Source organism: Eleginops maclovinus, chromosome 6, assembly GCF_036324505.1.
Source record: "Eleginops maclovinus isolate JMC-PN-2008 ecotype Puerto Natales chromosome 6, JC_Emac_rtc_rv5, whole genome shotgun sequence".
Classification (NCBI taxonomy): Eukaryota; Metazoa; Chordata; class Actinopteri; order Perciformes; family Eleginopidae; genus Eleginops; species Eleginops maclovinus.
In genome coordinates, this window is record NC_086354.1 from 3,326,938 (window position 1) to 3,350,427 (window position 23,490).

At 41.4% G+C, this 23,490-nt stretch overlaps 2 protein-coding genes across 2 annotated transcripts; both read right to left on the minus strand.

Annotated features, from left to right (window-relative positions):
- Positions 1 to 2,151: 2,151 nt before the first annotated feature.
- LOC134866610 (uncharacterized) lies at positions 2,152 to 9,115 on the minus strand. The gene is made up of 7 exons (XM_063886847.1): positions 8,896 to 9,115; positions 6,797 to 6,941; positions 6,623 to 6,718; positions 6,281 to 6,425; positions 6,055 to 6,200; positions 5,681 to 5,820; positions 2,152 to 2,714 (listed from the first exon to the last, which is right to left on the minus strand). Exons 1-7 carry the CDS (start codon positions 8,993 to 8,995, stop codon positions 2,566 to 2,568), a joined length of 921 nt encoding a protein of 306 aa, XP_063742917.1. The 5' UTR covers positions 8,996 to 9,115; the 3' UTR covers positions 2,152 to 2,565.
- A 1,033-nt stretch (positions 9,116 to 10,148) lies between these two features.
- c6h5orf22 (chromosome 6 C5orf22 homolog) lies at positions 10,149 to 22,483 on the minus strand. Its single transcript, XM_063885011.1, has 10 exons — positions 22,213 to 22,483; positions 20,558 to 20,703; positions 18,495 to 18,644; positions 16,987 to 17,120; positions 15,747 to 16,021; positions 14,809 to 14,871; positions 13,544 to 13,665; positions 12,498 to 12,564; positions 10,772 to 10,911; positions 10,149 to 10,679 (listed from the first exon to the last, which is right to left on the minus strand). The coding sequence occupies exons 1-10, from the start codon at positions 22,279 to 22,281 to the stop codon at positions 10,523 to 10,525; spliced, it is 1,323 nt and encodes a 440-aa protein (XP_063741081.1). The 5' UTR covers positions 22,282 to 22,483; the 3' UTR covers positions 10,149 to 10,522.
- Positions 22,484 to 23,490: the final 1,007 nt, after the last annotated feature.

The window sequence follows — 23,490 nt, forward strand, 5'->3', positions numbered from 1 at the left end:
GTGGCTTGTTCTTTTATAAATGTCTTTTGTAACATGGAGAGGAAGGACGGTGGTTGATGTGGAGGCGGGCGGGTTGGCGTTGGGTCGGGGTTTTTTTTCAGTGCCATCGACAGTCAGACCATTCACATGCTCCCTGTGCTGCTGACCAGCGGAGCGCCATCACTTCCTGTATGTAGGCACCAGCACACACAATACATCAGGGTGCGCTTGATTTAGTTGTTAATGTTATGTTTCCATGTAGCTAACTGAAGGGTCGTGTGTATCGTGGTGTGTAGGTACATGACTCATGGATAGGGATGGGTTAAGATTTCCAAGGTACTACTACTCTTACCGATACTGCTTATCGATCCAGTACTTTAACAGTATTCTTATTGGTTGTTTTTGTTATTTTGAAGGGAAAAACTAAACAAATTGGAATTAACATTGCCTTTATTTAATGTATAGTGTGGATTCTGGGCTGCTAGCACACATAACATGCCTGCAGTAAGTAACTAAGTACCTTTACTAAAGTACTGTACTTAAGTATAATTTTGAGGGACATGTTCTTGAATATTTCCATTTTATGCTACCACTTCTACTCCACTACATGTATGTAATCCCTTTAGTTACTTTACAGATCTGGATTAATGATGGTAAATATAATCAGCCCTTAAATCAGACTTTAGTTCACCTGCAGTAAATCCAGCAGCTACCCTGCAGTATACAAAGCCATTCAAACTAGCTGCACCTTTACCAGCTCTGAGAACACTTTAGTGATCAATCATTATAAAACATATCAGAGATATTATTCTGAAATGGACCAATCTGCATAATGACCGCTTTTACTGGGATCGGTACCCATCCCTACTCATGGAGGCCTGGACCTGGGATTCATACATCATTTTTCCTCCATTTTCCTGCTAATGTGCCAATCAAACCGAGCCTGATGACGACGGAGCAAGGGCCCCACATTTGAAAGGATTGCATCTGATATTCAGCTTTAGGAAACAAAGCTCTGTCAAAGGTCAACTCATCTGGTTTCTGTGTGTCTGAGTAACTGTCTGTGTGTGTTGGGCAGGGGTGGGGTTGGGGGGGTGGGGGACCTGTATACTGCATCTTTCTGTTTGGAAAATAAACCTGAATCTGTGTTGCTCAACATGGAATTCTGAGTGCCTGAGTTTTTATTGTCTCCGTTGAGAATCTGGATTTTCAGTGGGATCATAGACTGTCACATTAGTATAATGGTTCCTTTTTAACACGCCGCACACATGTGAGAAAGGCTGGCGTCAAGTAGCTTTTGAATCCTATAATGGCTCTAGTTGAATGTGGCAAAATAAGCGAAAATTATCCAATGCAAATATACAAAACAAAGTGTTTCCTGAGTTGATTCTGACTCAATTCTTGCTATATAATTTGAGGATATACTCCATTTCTAAATAGGAAATTGGGAAATAAAATGAGCATTAATTAGGTTTGGACAAACTTAAGGTCTCCATTAATAAGAATACATATTTAAATTGCTTCTCAATCTGGTGTGGTGCATCTGTAAACTGTAAAGTGCATTAATCTATTGCAATTCATTTGAATTATTCTTCAAAGATATCAATCACAGATTGTGCCTTGTAACACATGGTCCTGGTTTATTTATAATTGGCATTGTTGTATTTATTGTCCTCATCATTACTCATTTATGCAGCGTTTACCTTTCTGATAAATAAGTATTCTGTTTCTGATCGTCTGCTGTACCCTCACAGGTGACTAAATCTGTTCTAAGGAACATTTCATTTAACTAGATTTAGTTTCATCCCAAAAACTGTTGGATATAGCTACAAGATTATCTGGCAAGGATTCAATAATATTATTGATATTTCATCTGCATTCCTCAACTATGCTCACTACAGGGCAGAAAAACACAGTCAGATAAATACACTCTACCTTCCATCACTACTGAACCATGGCTTTCTAATGAGGCCATGGTTCAGGAAAGTTAAGCACTGATAGCAAATGGAAACTAAAAACTGAAGTAATAAGGAAGGAAAGCTTTCCAGACGTGTTTTTAATATAATGAATGTTGTCTTTACTTTGATCCCTTTTTTCCTTGGTGAGGAAACATACAATGTGCTGATCAGACAATGACTTTAACAGACTTTCAGGAAATCAAACGGCACAAGATTGAATAGAGGCAGCTTTATTGGCAAATAGGTATGAACTCAACAACACTTTTAAAGTTCAAATGTAACTGTATGAAAGGCAGAGTATATTGTCACTGAATGGATGCACAATAAAATGATCCATTCGTGCAACGGCTTCAAAATAGCAATGTAAAACATAATAACCACATGTATGAAAAGTACTTCATATGGACAGTGCTGATGGTAGTAGTGGTAAACAGACGTATCAGTATTTATAAGAAAGTGCAGTATTGTCTGAGTTGCAGTGAGAGCGAAGAGGGAAAGACTCTTTTAAAGAAGTGCCTCCCCATCAGCAGCTACACGCCTTCATAAGTGTAGCCCCCTGTGGAGTGTTGCAGGGGTGCAGGACAGAGGGACGTAGAGGCACAGGAGTTACTCAGCAGGCTCCTGGGGATTAGGTCAAGACCTTGAACGCTCCGCCATCGAGGGGTGACACCATGAGTCGGGCCGAGCCGGGGGAGTGGAGGGGCAGCCACATGTTCCTCCAGATGACGGTGATGAGGCGGGAAATCAGCAGCACGCAGGCCAACACCAGCAGGACCACTGAGGGACACACAAGGGGACAACAGTCAGTGATTGTCTCAGAGCTTCAGAGGGTTAAAGAGGCCGCATGCCGATACAAGTTACATTTTATGTTGCCCGCTCTATTAAAATCAGCCCGATGTAACAGCGATGCATTCTGGGATTTGGGGTTTTGGTCAATTTTTGCAAACAAATTCTTGGCAATGAGAATACAAAACTCTTATCGCCATGCTCAGACCATAAATCATTGTTGTTTGTAAAGACGACTCCAGAGGTCATCGTCTCCACTCCCCCTCCCTCCCTACGCCTCCCTGAGATAATGCATGACAGGCTGATAGTAACATGGCAGGGTCCCAGACAGATGTTTTTGTCTGATTATAAATAAAACCAAAGTATTTCAGAACATTGAAATATTATTGCCAAATTTAGATAATAAATACAGCGATGAAGCTTGGGAGATGACTAGCACAGAATGGAGCGATGTGTTTCTATGCAACCACACACTCACACACAAACACAGTCGCCAGGACCTCATCCTGGATACTAATAATAATAATTATTATATTGTTATAGCGCTTTTCCGGGACTCGATGCGCTTTACAGTATAAGGGAGGGTTGGGATGGAAGGAGTTCAAACAAATAAAGACAAACAAAGACGATCAACGGACATAGATTAATGCATGTCTATGCGTAGACGGAGGAGAACAGATGAGTTTTAAGGCGGGACTGGAGGAGCGTGTAGGAGTCGGATTCATGGAGATCTTGGGGGAGGGAATTCACGAGCCTGGGAGCTGCCATAGAAAAAGTTCTGTCTCCAAAGCTGCAGAGTTTAGATTTTGGGATGGATACGAGAGCGGCTGAGGTGGATCCGAGGGACCTTTGGGGTTGGTAGGGGGTGAGAAGGTCAGTGAGCTAGGAGGAGACCAGATTGTGGGGGGCTTTGTAGGAGAGGATCAGTATTTTCTAGTTGATGCAGTGGGAGACGGAAGCCAATGAACTGCTAGCCCTCAGAATCGTGTCTAGTCATGACCTTATTTGTAAATATCTGGCCAATAGGACCGTAAGGATATCATTACAAGGCTCCCTCTGTCTTACCTTGAATCTACCTCAAAGTGTGTTTCAGATTCGATGTGTGTTTTTGATAGAGCAGGTCACATCATGTTATCTGACACTCTTCATACAGCTGCAGAACAATACTTTGAAACAGTGTGTGAGGATTTGCACTTCTGTTCAGTTCAGTATCTTCACAGCAGCCGGGGCACAGGGTACAGAGGTCAGCTACCAATCAGAAGGTCATGTTGATGTGGCGGGAGTGTAAGGCAGTCTCTACCTCTGTGTGAATGTGTGTGAATGCTGACTTGTGTGTACAGTTGTGTGTGGCTTTTTTTCCATACAGACTGCACATTCGATTCCAAATCAAAACATGAAGAACAAAATGATCAAATTACTTTTTACTTTACAGAAAGTGAAGAAAAGGGAATATTGGGCCGTTCAAAAAAATAGCAGTGTCTGCCTTTTACTTTACTAACTCAAATATTTACTGTATGAACTGAAAAATGCAAAATATGAAGATTTAGATGTCCTGGGAATCACTGAACTAATATCTAGTGGTATAACCACTGTTTCTGAGAACTGCTTCACATCTGTGTTGCATGGAGGCACCTGTGAACAGGTATTCCAGCCCAGGACGATTGGACTACACTCCACAATTCCTCTGCATTTCTTGGTTTTGCCTCAGAAACAGTATTTTTGATGTCACCCCACAAGTTTTCTATTAGATTAAGGTCTGGGGTTTGGGCTGGCCACTCCATAACATTAATCTTGTTGGTCTGGAAGCAAGATTTTGCTCGCTTACTGGTGTGTTTGGGGTGGTTGTCTTGTTGAAACACCCATTTCAAGGGCTTTTCCTCTTTGGCATAAGGCAACATGACTTCTTCGAGTACTCAAACTGATCCATGATCCTGGTATGTGATAAATAGGCCCGACACCATAGTATGAGAAACATCCCATATCATGATTCTTGCATCACCATGCTTCACGGTCTTCACAGTGTACCGTGGCTTGGACTCAGCATTTGGGGGTCTTCTGACAAACTGTCTGTGGCCCCTAGATCCAAAAAGAACAATCTGGCTTCATCAGTCCACAAAATGTTGCGCCATTTCTCTTTAGGCCAGTCGATGTGTTCTTTGGCAAATTGTAACCTCCTCAGTACATGTCGTTTTTTCCCCAATGGGACTTTGCGAGGGCTTCTTGCCGGTAGATTGGCTTCACATAGGCCACTTCTAATAGTTACAGTACTCACAGGTAACTTTAGACACCTGGTTAAAGAAGGTGATCATTGGCTGAGTCTTCGCCACTCTGGCTATTCTTGGATCCATTGGAATGGTAGTTTTCTGTTTTCTTCCACGTCTTTTTGGTTTTGGTTGCCATTTTAAAGCTTTGAGATCATTTGAGCTGAGCAGCTGATCAGTTTCTGCACTTCGTTGTATGTTTTCCCATCTTTAATCAACTTTTTAATCAAAAGTACACTGTTCTTCTTCTTCTACCATGTCTGGAAGGACCCATTTTACTCAGATTTTCAGAGAGAAATGCACTCTACCATGTGCTGCCTTTCATCCTTAAATAATCCGTAAACCTGTTTGACCCCTGTTCTTTCACAGAATTAATGATTTCACTAATTGAACTCCACACTGCTATTATTTTGAACACGCCCCTTTCAATGTATGATTCAATTACACAGAATCAGCAGCATGCTTGTCATGACAGTTGGGTCTGTTGGTTTTCTATGACTCTACTACACCTACTAGTAAATGATTTGCCATGTAGAAATATCATTTCGACCAAAAACAGTTGTTGATCTGGTTAGTGACGTTGGACTGCTATTATTTTGAACACAACTGTAAAAGCACTGTATACATGCAGTCCATTTCCATCCACAGATGTGTTTATAAATATCCTGAGAGAGAAGGTTATTATGGGAGACTCACCCATGAACACAGAGTTTGGAGTGGGATCATCGGGGTTAAAATGTTTGAAGACGTTTCCGAGCAGAGCCACGATCACCACCGGGTAAACCGTCAGGATGTTGCGCACCCAGCGGTCCAGCAGCCAGTTCTCCATCAGGAACCTACATACACACACACACACACACACACACACACACACACACACACACACACACACACACACACACACACACACACACACACACACACACACACACACACACACACACACACACACAGAATGTGATCACACCTTCCAGAGCCACAAGCTAATACCCTGCTGGTGTTACATCTGTCTGTCCATCTCAGCCCTGCATTTATCACTGTTGAAATAACGTGGTCCAATCAGAGCCTACCATGCCACCACCTCTGCGAATAGGATGCAGAGAGACGCTGTCGCCGCGGTGCTCTTGGCCACACCCCACAGGTGGAGAACCAATGAGAAGTTGATCAGAGAGGCAATGGAAGTCCATGTGGTGTAGAGAGCCAAACCATTCTGGACCTGCAGATAGGAGCGTTTATGAGCACAGAGATGACATCGTTCTCACGGGACGTTCGTAAAACGTGGAGAGCAGCACTCACCAGGGCCCTTAGGCAGAACAGGTCTTTGCGATGGTATGTCTGTAACCACAGCCCATAGTAATCTGTGGCGAAGCAGCAGCAGAACAGAGCGGTGTAGCTGGTGATCACCATCAGGATCAAGACCACCAGAGCCACCAGCATTAACCTGGGGGGGGGGGGGGTCAATACAGGGTACCATTCAGAGCTTTGACTCCCCTAAAACTTTCATATTGACCCAAAATTCATCAATTTCAGCCAACCGAGAATACAAATATGGCCACTTTCTGGTTCAAACTTCCATATTTGATCCTGAAAATGTTTCTGTGCAAATCCAAAAGTAAGAGATATAAGTGTCAGACATACTCTCTGTCCCACAGCAGCAGCCAGATCATGTTCAGCATCAAGTTAGCCATCCAGCAGAAGTAGAAGGTGTAGGGCAGCAGGCTCTGAGCCCAGGATCTATTAAGAGGATGGGGGGGTCAGTTTCATCTGCACACAGCTCTCCTCTGCAGAATTCATATGATGATGAGGGCTTACCCTCTGAAGACATATGAAGTGGTGTATATGACCAGGAGGGCGAGCCAGGTGTAGATGACGCCCCAGATGGAGAAGGTCCAGCCAGCGGGGGTGATCTCCGTCTCATAAAGGGCGGAGACATTCCCTGTGGAGGAGTGGAAAGGACCTGGAGGACAGAGACATCATGAGAGGCTCCTGAGGGCCACAGGGATGTCATATCAACGTATCTGCAGTGCAGGCCAGTCAAAAACGTTTCTCTTTCTCCATGGGGGCATCGCGTGTAGAAAGAGGAAAGGGACAGTAACCAACTGCTGCTTCCACGCGTCATGAACTGTTGTTTAAAATGACTCAATGCTATAGGGTATAATTTTCAGTATTCTCATCTAAATGTACTTAAAGTAGCGACAGTAAAAGTCCTGCATTCTAAATGTTCCTCCAGTGAAAGTAGAAAGTATTCTCATCTAAATGTACTTAAAGTAGCGACAGTAAAAGTAGTGATTGTTTGATTGGTCCATTTCAGAATAATATCTCTGATATGTTTTATAATGATTGATCATTAAAGTGTTCTCAGAGCTGGTAAAGGTGCAGCTAGTTTGAATGGCTTTGTATACTGCAGGGTAGCTGCTGGATTTACTGCAGGTGAACTAAAGTCTGATTTAAGGGCTGATTATATTTACCATCATTAATCCAAATCTGTAAAGTCAATAAAGTTATGTAGAGGAGTAAAAGTACACCATTTATCTCTGAATTCTAGTGGAGTAAACGTACAAAGTAGCATAAAATGGAAATACTCAAGTTAAGTACAAATATCTCAAAATTGTTCTACAGTACTTACACCACTGATAATCACAGACCTTATTTCAGACCTCTAAGCAAAACAATGCTCAAAAACATGATGAAACTACACATTGCACCCTTACTGTGTAAGTACAATGTTACTGATGTAGCTTACATGTGAGTCCCATTTGACCTTCTTTTTATAGGGTTACATAGTTAGGTGACTCCCAGCCCCTCCTAAATCTTAATTGTGAGATGATTAAGAGAAAAGAGGACTAGACAAACTGGTATTGTTTTGGAGACTTTTATGAAGTCTTTTAGCAATTTAGCACTTTGGGCATTAAAGAGATATTTATGAAACCATGTGTGAAAATTAAAGGGAAAAAGTCTTTTGAATGGGCAAATAATAACTCTATAGGCTACACATGACAAAGGGTTAGTTACTGTGGCTTTGTAAGAGGAAACAAGACAAAGTGTATAATACGTATCTGAAAAGTAACTACAGGGTTACTGTTAATAGTTCAACAATGCAAAGGTTGTGGTATAAAAATACAGTTTTATAATATAATATCAAAACTAAAATGTTAAACTTCAAGCCGAGAAAAACAGCAGTAGGTTACATACCAAAACTTGAGCCACTGGTGATTTGAGAGGAAGGAATTTGATGTTTATGCCAACCTACATGGGTGTGCCCCCTCCCCCCAGATGGGCACCGGTGGGTTTTAGGACCAGGCGTGAGAAGCGCTCTTGCCTTCGTTCATTTGGACTGTTTATTTTGTAAACAGTGATTTCAAAGTGAAATGTTGTAAAATGATTTGAATGCAGCGTGTAATACCACTGACGTTACATTTAGAGGAAAGTAAGAAAACTTGCTTTTTCGTTTTGTAATTTAGGTGGAAGGACCCTTTAACGCGGCGCGAGACCATCCTTTCATCTCTGTAATCTATCCTTTCTTCTCGAAACAAATGCCAGCTCTTGAAATACACATACAGAGTAGCGTATTTTAAATATGTATACAACTACTATACTTTGCTTCTAATTAGTAGTTGGTTAAGCTAAAATAACGTCAAACTTACACAAGCACTGTCATGGAAATAGGTGCTCATGTTTTAGTGTAACGACAGCAACGACGCAACACAAAATTAACTGGGAGTCTCCCTCCCAGTGAAAAATGGTTTCGTAACCAGTTAAACCACAGTTGGTGAGGAGAAAAGTCATTATTCCAATTTAAACATGTTCAAGTAAACGTTACGGTAAACGAGTTTCCGAAGTGTTAGGGAACTTAACTTTAACTTAGCGCAATAAAAAACGTTTAAGTGTCAGAATAAGGTTATTCAACTTACCCTTTCCCGCTCCAGCCAACGCGTTGACAATTAGAACTGCAATGAACACCACCGTGCATACTGTAATGACTACAATTCGGGGCAAACTGTTGGCCCTCATGTTGAGCGAGTGCTGTTTGTGCTCTGTTTGCTGCTGGCTGCTAAGCTGCTAGCTGTCACTGACCGTCAGAGAGCAACACAAACCGTGACAAACTGATGCCTTCACGTACAGTACGTAAACGCCCACACCCTTTGTGCGCCTTGGAGCAAACAGCACACGTTTGTGAAAAACTAAAGTGCTACGTTTTCGTTAATTTATTTATATGTATGTATTTGGCAGAAATTATCCTGGCTGTGCCCTCATATGGCAGAGGGAAAGGCAAAAGAAGAACATATTTAAAAAAGAACTCGGAGTGGATTCAATTCACCGGGTTACACATTAACCTGGAGTAGCTAGATCAGATTTACGGGGCAGACATTACTTTGCACTTGTGTTTACACTTTTAGCCTATTGTTAATAGTGGGACAGGGACAGGGTCCTTAAAAACCAGCACATTTGCCTTTGAAGATAAGGTTCCGAGGTCCCGTTACTTGAAGCTGACAGATGGACACACCCTCCAACACCAGCACCCCCCCTACTTTCTCTCAAATACTGACAAACTTCTGGAGTCAATACATCAGTGTCTCCATGTCAGGAAAATGGCTTGATCCAGATATTACATTATTTATATGAGCATTGTTGATCCTATTTTCTAAAAGCTGCTCAACAAGACCCCAAACATATCTTTGTAATCACATTTCTTACAGGCTGCTGAATACCATATTACCCATATATTGGCATTAGGATAATATCTATTTTACACGTTTGGAATTATATCGATACATATTTGTTTAAGAGAAGTGTATCGTATTTAATACAATAATCAGAGAGAAAATGCTTACATCCCTGAGCTAAAAAATGCCCCTTTGTATCAGTGTTCAAAAGTAAGTTATGTCTCATCTGGTGAGTCGTTTTTCTTATACCATATGAAAAAAAGAAGTGACCTGGACAAATGTGTGGAGATTTTTCTCTCGAGACAAATGATCTTTGTTCTCAGTACTGAGTCCCTTGCAGAGGGGCGGGATAATCTGTGTTGCAACCGCACGTTGTGGTTTGTGATATTAGAGACAGATGAGGAATTCTCTTAAATGAAACTCAGCCTTCAGCATTGCATCCAGCTGCAGACAGTCTAGAGAAAGTCAATCATGTCAGTAGATATGTGGACATACACCAGTTGTCTTTTTATACCAAAATGTATTTATTAATTCTTTAACGAACAGATCATGTTAAGAAACATCAGGCTACATTACTGCTGGGCTGGCTCTAAAGCCTTGAATAGAAACTCCCTGAAAAGGGCTTTAATATTTATTCAGTGCTGGCTTGACACATGGGATTTGTTGACAATGAAAAAGCATAGAACATAACCAGATTTCACATGTTAACATATGACATGCATAAATCATGAAGTCTTTTTTCAAGTGCTTGTCTATTACAAACTGTACATCCATTTAATCCAAAAGTTAGTGGGTGTGTGTGTGCATGTGTGTGTGTGTGTGTGTGTGTGTGTGTGTGTGTGTGTGTGTGTGTGTGTGTGTGTTAGTGTTAGTGTTAGGAGGCCTGTGGTTGGCCATCCTGAGTCTCTGTACTGCTGTTCTCATAGTCTCTGTGTAAGTCCAGCAGTCCGTACAGGCACTCCAGCACGGCCAGTACTCTGCTCTGCACCGAGTCCACCTGCTCTACGGGGCAGTACTCATCCAGACTGGACCTGGAACGCACGTTCAGAAACACATTTACATTATCTTTTAACTCTGATTCTTATTGAGGTTCATCTGTAACTCCCATGAGGCTCTTATTTACCTGGACATGGTGACCAGTGTGGGTTTGGGCAAAGCCTTGAGGAACAGCTGCACGGCGGAGATGAGTCTGTCGATCTCCTCGTCAGAGCTGATGTGGTGTGGCAGTTCCCCCGAGTCACAGGTCAACCCGGCCTGATGGACCTGAGGGAACCCAAGGAGAGAGCAAAGAAATTAGAAAAACACTCATCAGTGGGAGAGGGAATAAAACAACGCTCCAGTATGAGCCTTGATGTATTTCATTGTATTTATGCCTTCTTTGCAAGTCCCTGTACGATATTTATTATCACCACTTCACTGCTGAGTGTGTTATTCCCAACACACTGACAGCTGAATGAGCAGCTGTCATTCTGAGTAAACAGTTCCATCCCAATGTAGCAACCTCTGAGGTTTTCATGTGTAAAACATTTAGAATTCCACTATCTGACATGGTGTGTGTGTATCTGGGTCTAGATTATCTCACCAACCTTCGTACTGATCTAATTCCTGTTTGGCGTGTGTTTGTTGCTGAGGAAACAAGGAAGTGTCGTGTGAGGTTATTTGGATCAGCATTTCTGTACGAAACAGGGGAAGCCCTGTCCACACGGCTGGACTTTAGTGTCTTTTCTTAGATGTAAAAATGTAAATACAAGCACATCAAAAAACATGCATGGCCACGCCAGGGTTTCCGTTAGAAAAAAAATCTGCCGGTCGATTTTTCACCTTCCGGACATTTTGATAACACCACGGTCAAATATTCCATCGTTCCTAATTAGGCTAGTGTAGAAACATTTGAAGTAGACTAGTAGCTTACAAAATGACAATTTGACACACAAAAATAATTTAACACATTTATTGGCCTTACTTTCAAATAATTACGTGAACACTTATTGCGCAAACGACCCCGTGCGTTATTTGCACGAGGTTAGTCGATCCTTTTGTAAATCCATTGCGTCGTCCGGCCTTTTCGCAATGTGAACAGAACATTGTTTCTTTACCGCTAACAACCTCACACCTCAGCCATGTGAACTTTTCACCCCAATCGGAACGAAACACCCGAGACTTTTGCCTTTTCTCTGGAGGCGGAATCGGCACATCTGGCACAGGCACAGACCGGTCATCATCAGCAGCAGCAGCAGCAGCAGCACCTCTCTTGTGAGTCGCATCTGGAGTCGTCGCATCTTTCAGAAAAAAACTTTTAAGGCTACTCTGCCTGGGACCGGCCATATTTTAACAATAGCCGACGTAGCCTATTTGTTTGTTAGCAGAAGACGCTAGCCGCATTCAATAAACAAAGTGGTTGTCATGTTTACGCTTTTCGCGGTAGAATCTTTGCTGCACGCAAACGCTCGTGGGCCAATCACACGCCATACACCTTCCGATGTATTTGTAGGCCTGTTAGGTTAAATGATTTTATTCTAATAGGCTACTGTGTTACTACATTAGACTTAGCCTAAATGGTAGTATTATTCTGAAAATCAAATTGAGTTAGATAGAGGGATTATTAGTCAATTTCAAACGGACACTTTGACCGGTGAGATTTCATTTTCTCGGACATTTATTTTTTTTCCCGGCCAATGTCCGGTAATTACCGGACAACGGAATGTCTGGGCCACGCCCCTTACGGCTACTATTTGTTTTTGTTTATATATGTGGTTTTTGTTTTCTCTGAGGTGCTGGAGCTTTTGCAATTATGATGCGTACAATTTACTGCTGCTACCTACACTCACAGTAAATAAGGGTATTCTTACCATTTCATAGTCAGGGCTCAGATTCTTGGACTTTAAACTGGAAACCAGGCGGGTTAACGAAGCCATCCTGGAAGAAAAAACAACAGGAAGATAATACCCTTTAGGTGTGCCTTATAGGGGTGGAACAATGGACAGAATAAAGTAATGTGCATGGAATTAACAGTAACACAATGAAGGATAGTTACTGTCCTGCTACACTTCATACATCGGTGCTGGTGCTCAATGATCATGATCAATAATGATCATATAGGCAGTGAAGTCACTACATAATCGTCCCATCACACACATGCTTTCAACTGGTCCGACATGTTGGGCCTGTTCTCACTGTGTGGGTGTGTACATGTGCCTGCATGACACCTGTATGACTCTGTTTATGTAGTTTTGCTAGTTCCAGAGCCCTGCTGCACGGGTTAGCACTCACAGCATGATGCTTCTGAATATCTCCCGTAAACAGTCTAAAGGCCTGAATGCTCGTCTGTTCCTCTTACATTCAAATGAGTTACGTTGAAGTTCCGTGCTGGGGCTAGAGTGGTTCACACTTGGTTCAAATTGCAAACCAATGACAACGGTCTGAGAGGAGCTGGGTTTTAACACCAGCGTGAGCCTGGTAACTGTTCCATAACGTCTATCTGCACAATGTAATCGCGTTCTAGACACCTTGCGTTCTCCTGCAACATCTTTCTGCTCTCGCCATGACCTGATGTTGCTCCCCACTAGCCTCTTGTGTATGTCTTATGGCAGTTCAACCAATTTTCAGGGCTGACAGCCGGCCTTGCTGCAGTGGAAACACTAAAAACTTGTTCTCAATTGTGCACCAGTTCCAAACCAGAAGTGAAACCAGGGAAAACACGGTAACTGTACCATTGACCCGCTACCTGTGTATGTTATACATGCTATCACTTTTTTCATTCCGCCGAGGAAACTGTAGAGCATTAACTCCACTCACAAAAAACAGCAGAGAATAAACATTGAGCACTATAAAAAACAACAACAACACTGTGCCACTTAAAAAAATTCCATTAGCTTTAATGCTAAGGGTCAGTTACCCGGGGTTCCTGGCCCAGCGCGTCACTGTGTCCTCCCCATCATCCTCCAGCAGGTCAGCAAACGCAGCCTCCAGGTCCTCCAGCTGACGGACACGCTGATCCACACACTCATCCAGCTCCTCCTGCAAACACACACATACTAAATGTTAGGTATATCTCTAAAAAGGACCAACATAAGCTTCAGATAAAACAACCTGTACTCCGGTCGTAAATGTAAGTAAAGAAGCTTTAATAACAATTAGCAACGCCAGGATGCTCTCTCCTGCATTATACCAGCAATGGGTTGGGAATTAATGTGCAAAAACATTTATAACACAACTAACAGGGGCAGATCCAAGGGGGGGGCCAACTGGGGCCCGTGCCCCCGTAACGCTGACCTGGGACCCCCCTGTGGCCCCCCCTCTAAAAGAGAAGTTTATCATTTTATATAACTCTGCATTCTAGTCTCAGCCAAGCCCCCAGGAAGTGTTCCAGGCTTTGAGAAAATATTCTTAGTGGCCAAACAGCGGGTACTACTACTTCCGTATCAGTCTGTGACGTCACCCGGCCCAGAAAGACTTTTTCCCATTGACTTATATTTGGAAAGACACGTCTGTAAATCAGTGGATCATTTTTTAAAACTAAATAAACCAACCAGTATGAATGCACTAAAAGCTGAATCCAGGTTTATTTTCTCTCTCCATTCAATCTAGTGAGCCGGATCAGGGGCGGGGCTTAAGGGGAAACTCAACTGCGCATGTATGCTCTCGACAGCCTGGCATGATGGGTAATTTGTGGCGTTCTGCACTCGAGAATCTCAGGCCATTTCGCCTTCATGTGCCGATGAGCAGCTCTCATAGGAATGAACGAGGTCCCGCCTCCAACGCTGCATCCAGTTCTTAATATATCCACGGTCTCAGCAAACAACAACAGGTGTCATCTCCGACCAGAGGCTGTTCCCTTTTTAGTTCAAGTAAGACTCAAGTCTAGACGTTGAGAGACTAAAAATCCCCAAAAACTGCAGGATATTGTTTCAGTAATGTGAAAGAAGAGAAAACCTCAGCCTGGGATGCAGAGACCCTGATAAACAGCAGAGATTGAACTGTTCATTACATTCAGTGTTGAAGCAAATACTGATTTTTTTATTTGATAAAACAGACGAAAAAAAAAGTTACAAAAACAAATACCAATTACCAGCGTTTAATGTGCCCGTCTCGTAAAATAACTGGCCCCAGCTTGGCCCCCCCAGTAAAATTATTGTAGTTCTCACTCAGTCACTGACTCACCTCAGCAGCATGGGGGCGCGGCCCTCTGAAGCTGTAGAGCTCCTTCAGGATGGTGTACTCTTCCTTCACACACACACACACACACACACACACACACACACACACACACACACACACACACACACACACACACACACACACACACACACACACACACACACACACACACACACACACACACACACACACACACACACACACACACACACACACACACACACACACACACACACACACACAAAGGCAATTCATATTGATAGAAAATTAGAACAAAAGCTGCAATAAAAGCTACAGCACTTCCTGGAATGAGATGGAAGGCCCTATTAATGGCACTTCTCAAACTGTCTCTGCTGTTAAAGGGAAAAATCATCAAAATACAAACACACCGGCTGAATTAAGGAGATAGGAACATCTCAGATTCTTCAGGCTTTATTTGCTCTTTTTAATCTCAAAGGGATGAACAGGTGAAGGACTGCATCTTTGCCTGTGTAAACAATCTTTTGTCCATAGTTTGTTATGATCTTTAACTTGTATTAAAATTCCTTTAGCTATAATCAAATCCTGTCACTTAATAACAAACAATTAAATCACTTTTTTTCAGCCTTTACACAATCATTTCTGATCCTAAATATCTTGGATTCTTCTTTACTAAGGTCACATTGTTCTGTTGCCTCACATAAAACACTTGAGTTTTGTTTGTATTTGGATAAAGGATAGTAACTCTGAAAGCCCCATGGAGTCGTTACTTTCTGGAGACTTCCTGTCTAGCCCAGGCATAATTCCAAACTCTATTTCAAATTCTTACTTCCTGTTTTTCTGGAAGGCGACATCTCTGGTAGATAGAAAGTGGTCCCCATCAAGCATGGTACTGCATTGGTAGACGTTTGTTTATAATACTTGATAATGCTTAGTTTATATCATGTAAAAATGGGACGTACCTCTGTGTATAACTCCTTGAAGGGATTCTTACACGAGAAGAAATCTAAATCAATGTCCAGGATGTACGGCTCGGTCTCGCTGAGTAACGAAGATATTCTCTTCACAACATAACTGGTGGATCCTTCATCATCATCTTCATTCGAGCTGCTGCTGCTGCCCTCTGCAGGTCGCAGCGGGTCAGTACATGTGAGGGAGGGCTCCGAGCAGCTGGACCCTCCTGCCCTGCACTCTGTCCGGCCTCTCTTAGCACAACCTCTCTCTGCACTCTGCGCTTCTGAAATGTCACACAGAAGAGGAGAGGAATAGAGTCAAATAGAAATATGTCTCATTAGTAAAAGAAGAGAACATCTTCAATTTAATATAAAAAATAAATGGATGGAAAGGAGGAAATAAATTATTAGAAAATAATACATTTCAGAGGGAATTTCAGTCTGGCAATGTGATAAAAAAATGATTGAAAATATAACACACATTTCTAATTATGACATGATTTAGGGGTGAGTACTAGTAATAACACCTGTGGACATCAGAAAGGGGGAAAAAAACACATAACATTAGTAACTTTAGCAGAACTTTAAAATGCATTTTTTCCCAGACTGATGACTTGAAGAAATGTGGTTCAGGCATAGACAGAGGGTATTGTTTCATGGAACAATAATTCTTCCAATGTCTGTACGGCTGCAAATAACCTTATCAAGAGGGGAAGAACCCTGCAAACTGATGAAGCATTCAAATATTTTATAAAGGAAAAGTGTTTCTGAGTTGGAAAAAGGATTGTGCAAGCTAAAAAAGTGCTATTATTTAGTTTACTCCCATGCTGAGTAAGTAGCCAGGTAATTTACAAGCATGTTTATTTCACACTGAGGCCTGGATCCCCTGAGGAGAGTCATAAATCACCAAAATCAACCTTAAAGTATGCTTTCAAAGCAAGGCATATTACAGTTTAGAGGCTCAGCTCTGTCAATCCCTTCAGATCTGGAATTAGTGATCAATATTTCAGAAAAACACATCTAAAAAAGGGCTGTTGGTTTGACTAACCTCACTGGAAACAGAAGAGTGTTGGACTGTGGGACTCAGGAAAAGGTTTGTGTTGCCATGCAATTGTCTAAATCATAGGTCAATTCATACTAGTGCATGCACAAGATACAAAATCCTTTTAAAACATGAATATCTCATGAGGCAACACCACACATTTCTGTTTCGATATCATCATATTACACCCTCAGTGTTAGCACTCACCCGTCAGTGAGCTGGGACTCTGTTTCACAGGATTGACTTTGACCACGTTCAGCCTCAGAGCTTTGGAGTTCTCCAGCTGCTTCTCGGAGACATACAGACCGTCACTGAGGAAGTAGTTGTCTCTGCTGGTCACCCTGCACACAAAGGAGGGAGACAGATACAGGAAGTGAAGTTCAGGACACACCAAAGGGAAAAATATGATATTAAAGCGCCTAGAGACATTTGTTTCAGGCTATTAGTCTTTTTAGGAGGGCTCCTAACAGAGTGAAATGACCCGTAAGAACTGAAGTGGCAGCCAGGATAAGAGCTGTTTGAATTCTCTAATGATAGGAAAGGAGCTTCAATCGTTCCTTTGGTAGCTCTCAGGATGCACTGGAGAATGCTTTACGAAAGAGAGGAGATAATGCTGTCCCACAATTCCTTATTGTCACACCAGTCTGACTTTCACTGAAACAACATCTCATGACTGACAAATGCAGATCATTTAAGTTGACACTGCTTTATAAGCATTTTCAGTCCTATTACATACATCTTAAGATAAGATAAGAGGTACTTTATTAATCCCAAACTGGGAATTTTTTTGCGTAGCAGCAGCAGAAAACAAATAAAAGGCATTGCACATGATTAGAAATGAAAATAGTAGAAATAAACAATTCTAAAAAATATAGAAACATCTCAAAATAGAAATAGGAATAAAGGAGCATTGGAGGGTAATAAATAATATATACAGTTGAGTGCTTGCTACAGTGCTCATATGTTTCCAACTTTTAACACAAAATGTAGCCACATGGCAAACTACGAAAGTTACACCAATGTAAAACAATCAAATGAAGATCCACTGTGTTTACGTTTAAGCTATTCTTTTTTGAATTCTACATATTTGAATGCTGATATGCACAGTAATAGATGTATTGCATATATTTCTATTCAAATAGTTTCATACATCTATAATCATTGAGATGTATGCCATTAAAAGGAATGGATGCAGGGGAAATGCCATTTTTATTTCAATTTGAAACCTTGGTAATGAAGATACATTTTTCATTTTTTCCCACGCTTATAGAAGCCGAAATGAAACAACATGACAACAACAAGCGGGCTAAAATTATTGTTTGGGAGGTAGTTTTGACACCTATCATGTGGACATGTTTATGCTTTTTGGCCAAGACACTTAACCGGGAGTTTGTCCCGATGGCCAACAGTGTGTGAGTGTTAGTCTCCGGAGCATATGGCACCTTGAATAGCAGCCTCTGCACACAAAGACTGGAAAAGCTCAATATAAATGCGCATTATTTACCATAATTTAACCAAAGCAGACACACGTCAATAAAATAGCTGTTGCATCATGATGACGTCACTGAGTGTATAGACTGTCCTTTTTCCCAAGTCCTCTTGAATTCTCTTTCACATCATTCTTGAACCCTTTAGTTTCTCTGAGGTTAAGGAATCTGATTTAGAAAAAGACATTGGACGTGATTTTTTTAGAAAAACTCCACGTGTATTCCTACCTGATGGTGGTGGTGGAGGGGTCTCTGCCTACAGCCATCCTGTGCTCCCCCTCTGTGATCTGCTGGGCCCAGTATGGATGCAGCCAGGCCACACAGGACACATGGCCCGCATACACCATGGGCATGATCCAGTTCTCTATACTCAACTCACTGGAAAACACACAGATATCAGAGAAGTCAACCAATTATAACGGCCCGGCGAACCCACAGATAACCTGAAATGATCAAAGTTATTATTAATAATAATTTGAATAGCAACGCAAAAAAATTTAACATGTATTTTTTACCCCTCATATAAATCTTTTGTGAGTTTTCTGCTAGGTACCAGCAAAATAATGAGCCTGTTGCTGCCTCACAACTAACGGCATAGAACAAAAGAACATATTTTCCATTAACCCTTTGAGATATGTAGCCTAGCAGATTGGTTTTAGTACTCCGGGTTTTAGAAATCTGGAATCCGCGCTTTGCATCTTGACCCCTTGGGAACTTGAGGGTTGCCAGTTCAAGTAACCAAACAGACGGACGGTATGTAGTGTAGACAGGGGCTTTGCTGCCATAATGAAAGTTGCCTGTATAGTTGTTGCCCACTGCTCCAGGTACGAGGATGGGTTGTGTACACTTGTAACGCACTGAAGCATGCCAAACAGAGAGCAGGTTATGGTGGATGTTTCAATGAAAGGGAGAACGTGGACAGAGGAGAACAATATGATGAAGTTGGTAGGAAAGAGAATGTGGGCGCTATGACGGTGGAAAGAGAGCTGCAGTAACATCTTTGGGTAAGGCTGGGCAGGCAAGGGAAGCTTCTTCCCATTGTGACTGAAGTTGTTGACATACAGGCATTTTCTGTTCCATCCACTGAGCAGCAGTAGATGCATTTCCTGGGGTAAGGCTGTAACAATTGTAGGTTTTGTGCAAATTTCAGTAGTCACCTCATGCACCTTTTTAACAGTGTCTTTTGTTAAGCCTAGTATCACTTTTTTAAATGAATCATGTGTGGTCTCATTGTTTTGTCCGTCCTTGAGCCAGGGCGTGACACACGTGTGAAAAATGAAGACATTTTTTAAAAATAATTAATTTTTGGGAGAAGGGGTGGGATTAAATACGTGTAAACTTCTTCCCACCCCTTTTCGGATGTGTAATCAGGTAGACCATTTGTTTATGTATCATTCGTAAGTCAATAGTATTTTTTTGTGTATCAATTTGATACTGCTTCAGTTTGTACAGTTTCATAATTCTCTTGTTTCATTTCATTCTTACTTTCTTTTATTATTATTTTACACGTTCAAAGTAAATCAAATCAAAATGAAATTCAAATGTTTTTAAAAACAAACTGGCAAGACCGTTATGTGTCCGAATGATTAAACGAGGATGTTGTAAACTGCTTCAAAGGGAACGGTCTGCTGAGAATAGTTCAAATTTGAGTAAAGCAAGCAACCCTTTAAAGGTAATATGGCTCTGTTGTAGTGTAGGTCTTATGGGTTAGGGTTAGGGTGGAATATAGACAGAGGATTATCTTATATAGCCAGCAGTAAAAGTGATATGCTTCAACACAAAGACACAGAGGGAAAGCCCAGTGACCTAGCTACTGATGTAGCAAAAGAAAAACAATAATCAAACAATTTGTTTTCAACATAAAATGTCTGTATTTTTAAGCTCAAATAATATTCAGCATATCAAACAAACACATCATGTCACAGACCTATTGCCAGAGAAACTCAAATCCAATACATGCAAAAAAACAAAACAAATAAAGGCAACTTAAAATCACAAAACATCAATTCATGATTTGACTTTGAGAGTGATAAAGTTGTTCGATCATGGGGAGTGACTGAATGAGTGTGGGGGGAGGGGAGAAGTCCTTTTTGTCCTTTGTCACTCTGGAAACAGTCCAGAATGTAATGCAGGGAATAGGGATGTTTGAAAGTAAAGTCAGTGCCGCCACAGCACAGCTAAGCTCATATTTGGATATTAAAGATGAATTCTGTTGCATTATTGTCCCTCCCCTGTTCTAAACCCTCAGCTCGGACAGATACCAGGCCCGGCTCCACACTGAAGGAACGTACCTGAGGAGTTTCTCCTTGTCGAAGACGGTGTCAGCTGGCATGTTGACGGGGATGAGCAGATCAGGGTGGGAGTCGAGATGAACCATCTTTATGTTCTGCACGGGGAGGTGTCTCGACGCAATGGCACGGTAAATATGACGCACCACCTAGTACAGAACCAAGATAGAGAAATGGAGTGATTTGAAGATATGTGACTCATTAGAATATCATGACCAAACTGGCATCTTACCGAAGATATTTGGTTGATATTTAATAGAACAACGAGCACAATTGAACATGCAGTCTAGGGAGAAGGAACTCTGAAAACACAACAAGCTTATGTACTGGTAATTTTTATCTATCTACTGTAGGTTTGATTGACAGTCAAGTGACCATCAGGCTGACAATAACAGAAGGGTTTAGAGACAAGTGGCAGTATTTTTTTAAATAGACATTTGATCATGACTGGGCCGACTCTATGATGTGTGTGGTTCTATTACACCTCCTATTTTCATCTATAATAATATTGTGTTTGACATTTGTTTGAACACCTGAAACTGCCATTGCAAATGAATGGGTAAATCTAGATTATGTTTATCCATCAGATAGTACGCAAGCAAAATCGATAACCATGTTGATTTTGGGATACATTTTCAGTGTCTATTCTTTGTATATTCAGGTATTCACATAAACCTGTAGTGTTTGACATTGTTTACAACCTAAAAAGGGAGTTAGATGAAATGTGGAGATGATGAATGATTTTTGTGTTATTGTAAGAGCAGTTAAACGAACATGATAGGAGGGTAAATCTAATGTATTCCAGAGAGGTAGGTGTGTGTGTATGTGTGTGTGTGTGTGTGTGTGTGTGTGTGTGTGTGTGTGTGTGTGTGTGTGTGTGTGTGTGTGTGTGCACGTGTCAGTAGGCCGATATGTGACCAGTGTGCAGGCTATCTTTGGTACACTGACTGCACAGCCTGCTTCTAGGCAGAGTTGGGGAAAACAACACTTACATGACAGTGACACAAACAAAATCAGTGTGAACGCTGCCAATATGAAGGGAAACCACACAGAAAACACACATTTGAATACATTTTTCTGATTACAAAATCTTACTTAAGTAAAAGTAAAAAAGTATTGGCATTAAAACACACTTAAAGTACCAAAAGTATAAGAACTTTGTGCGTAATTACCCATTTACAAATCATATATATAAATGTAGTGGATTATGATTATTGATGCATAATGTGTTCAAAGGAAGGTACAGCTCATTTAATTACTTTATATACTACTGCTGAATATCTTAACCTATAATCATACATCATAGTTTATGTATTACTTTATATATTTTTTGCCAAATAATCTGAATATGTTAACTTAGTAGTAAATGATTTTGTAACATGAATGTAGTAGGGCAAAAAGCAAAATATTGGCGTAGAAGAATAAAGTAGCATTAAATGGAAATATTTAAGTAAGGCACAAGTAACCTACAAAAGTACAGTACCTGAGTAAATGTACTTCAATACATTACACCACTTGCTGTCAGTAATAAACCAATAGGTGTTGAATGAGGCAACTACAGCTAGCTAACGTTAGCAGCACATACACGCCATTATGTTCTGTTGTGGAAGTCTCCAGAGACTCCGCAGTGTGTGTCAGTATAAAGGCGGCCGGCTTACATCGTGGTGGTCCTCCACTACCCACACCGGCAGCTCAGTGTAGAGCCTCTTCAGCGGGACACGGCTCATCTTCTCCGCTCAGTCAGGTAACGGTTCACAAGCACTTCACCAGCCTTAAGCTCACTAGCCGCACCGTCTCACACACCCCCTCCCACGCGCAGTCTCAGCACGTTCCTTTAGTCAGAAATAGCTGAAGACTTCACTTGTGCTGTTTATACATCCACGAGCTTTTTAAACTGGCTGCTGGTATGAGTGAACCACCGGAAATTGCAATAAGCGTTGTTTTTATGTCCGTGTGGAAACAAAGATCATGATAAAACAAAGGTTCCTAGTGTCGGGTATTAGAATATAATGAAAAGTGGGAAGATATAATTGTCAGTGAAGAATTAAAAGCATACCTAAAATATGAATATGTACCGGAGCTTAAATTAAGAAATATGTACTAAATAATGAAATCAATAATAATGTAGTAGCACATTATACCTGAGTTAATACTTTCTCAAATTTAAAAATGTATGAACTGAAGACATATCTGATCATAAATTGTAACTTTATATTTCCACTTGGTGACTAATTTCAATTGATGTTGATGAATGGCCATCACAGAAAGTCACTCCAAAAATAACATGACATTCTGATTTATGATTCCCAAATGAAAAGACAATTGCCATCTCATACATGAGCTATCGTCCATCTGTTTTTAGATAAGAATACACAAAAAAAACTGTCCATAATCAAAGACTCATTTCACTTCAGTCCCCATAAAATATAGTCCCCATATAGGGGCCATATTAAAATGATAAGAACATATACTTTATCTTAGCCGAAAGGCTGAGAAGCGATGGCCCCTGCCGTTTACACACACACACACACACACACACACACACACACACACACACACACACACACACACACACACACACACACACACACACACACACACACACACACACACACACACACACACACACACACACACACACACACACACACACACACACACAAATTTACACTTTTTCCTCTATCGTCTCACACATTGTTCATGTATAGATGTGTGATAGGATGTATGCAGAGTCTATGAGAGGCACCCTGCCTATATGCCCCCTTTGATCCTGGGGGCTTCTGAGAGCCACGGCAGGCTTTCATCTCTTTGGTTTGGGTCTGAGCCCACAGGAGAGGACAGCAGGATGATGGGAGGAGGAAGCAACACAGGCAGAGGAGTGGAGCAAGAAAGAAAGAAAGATAAAGAAAAGAGTATTGGAAAAAATATAGCAGAAT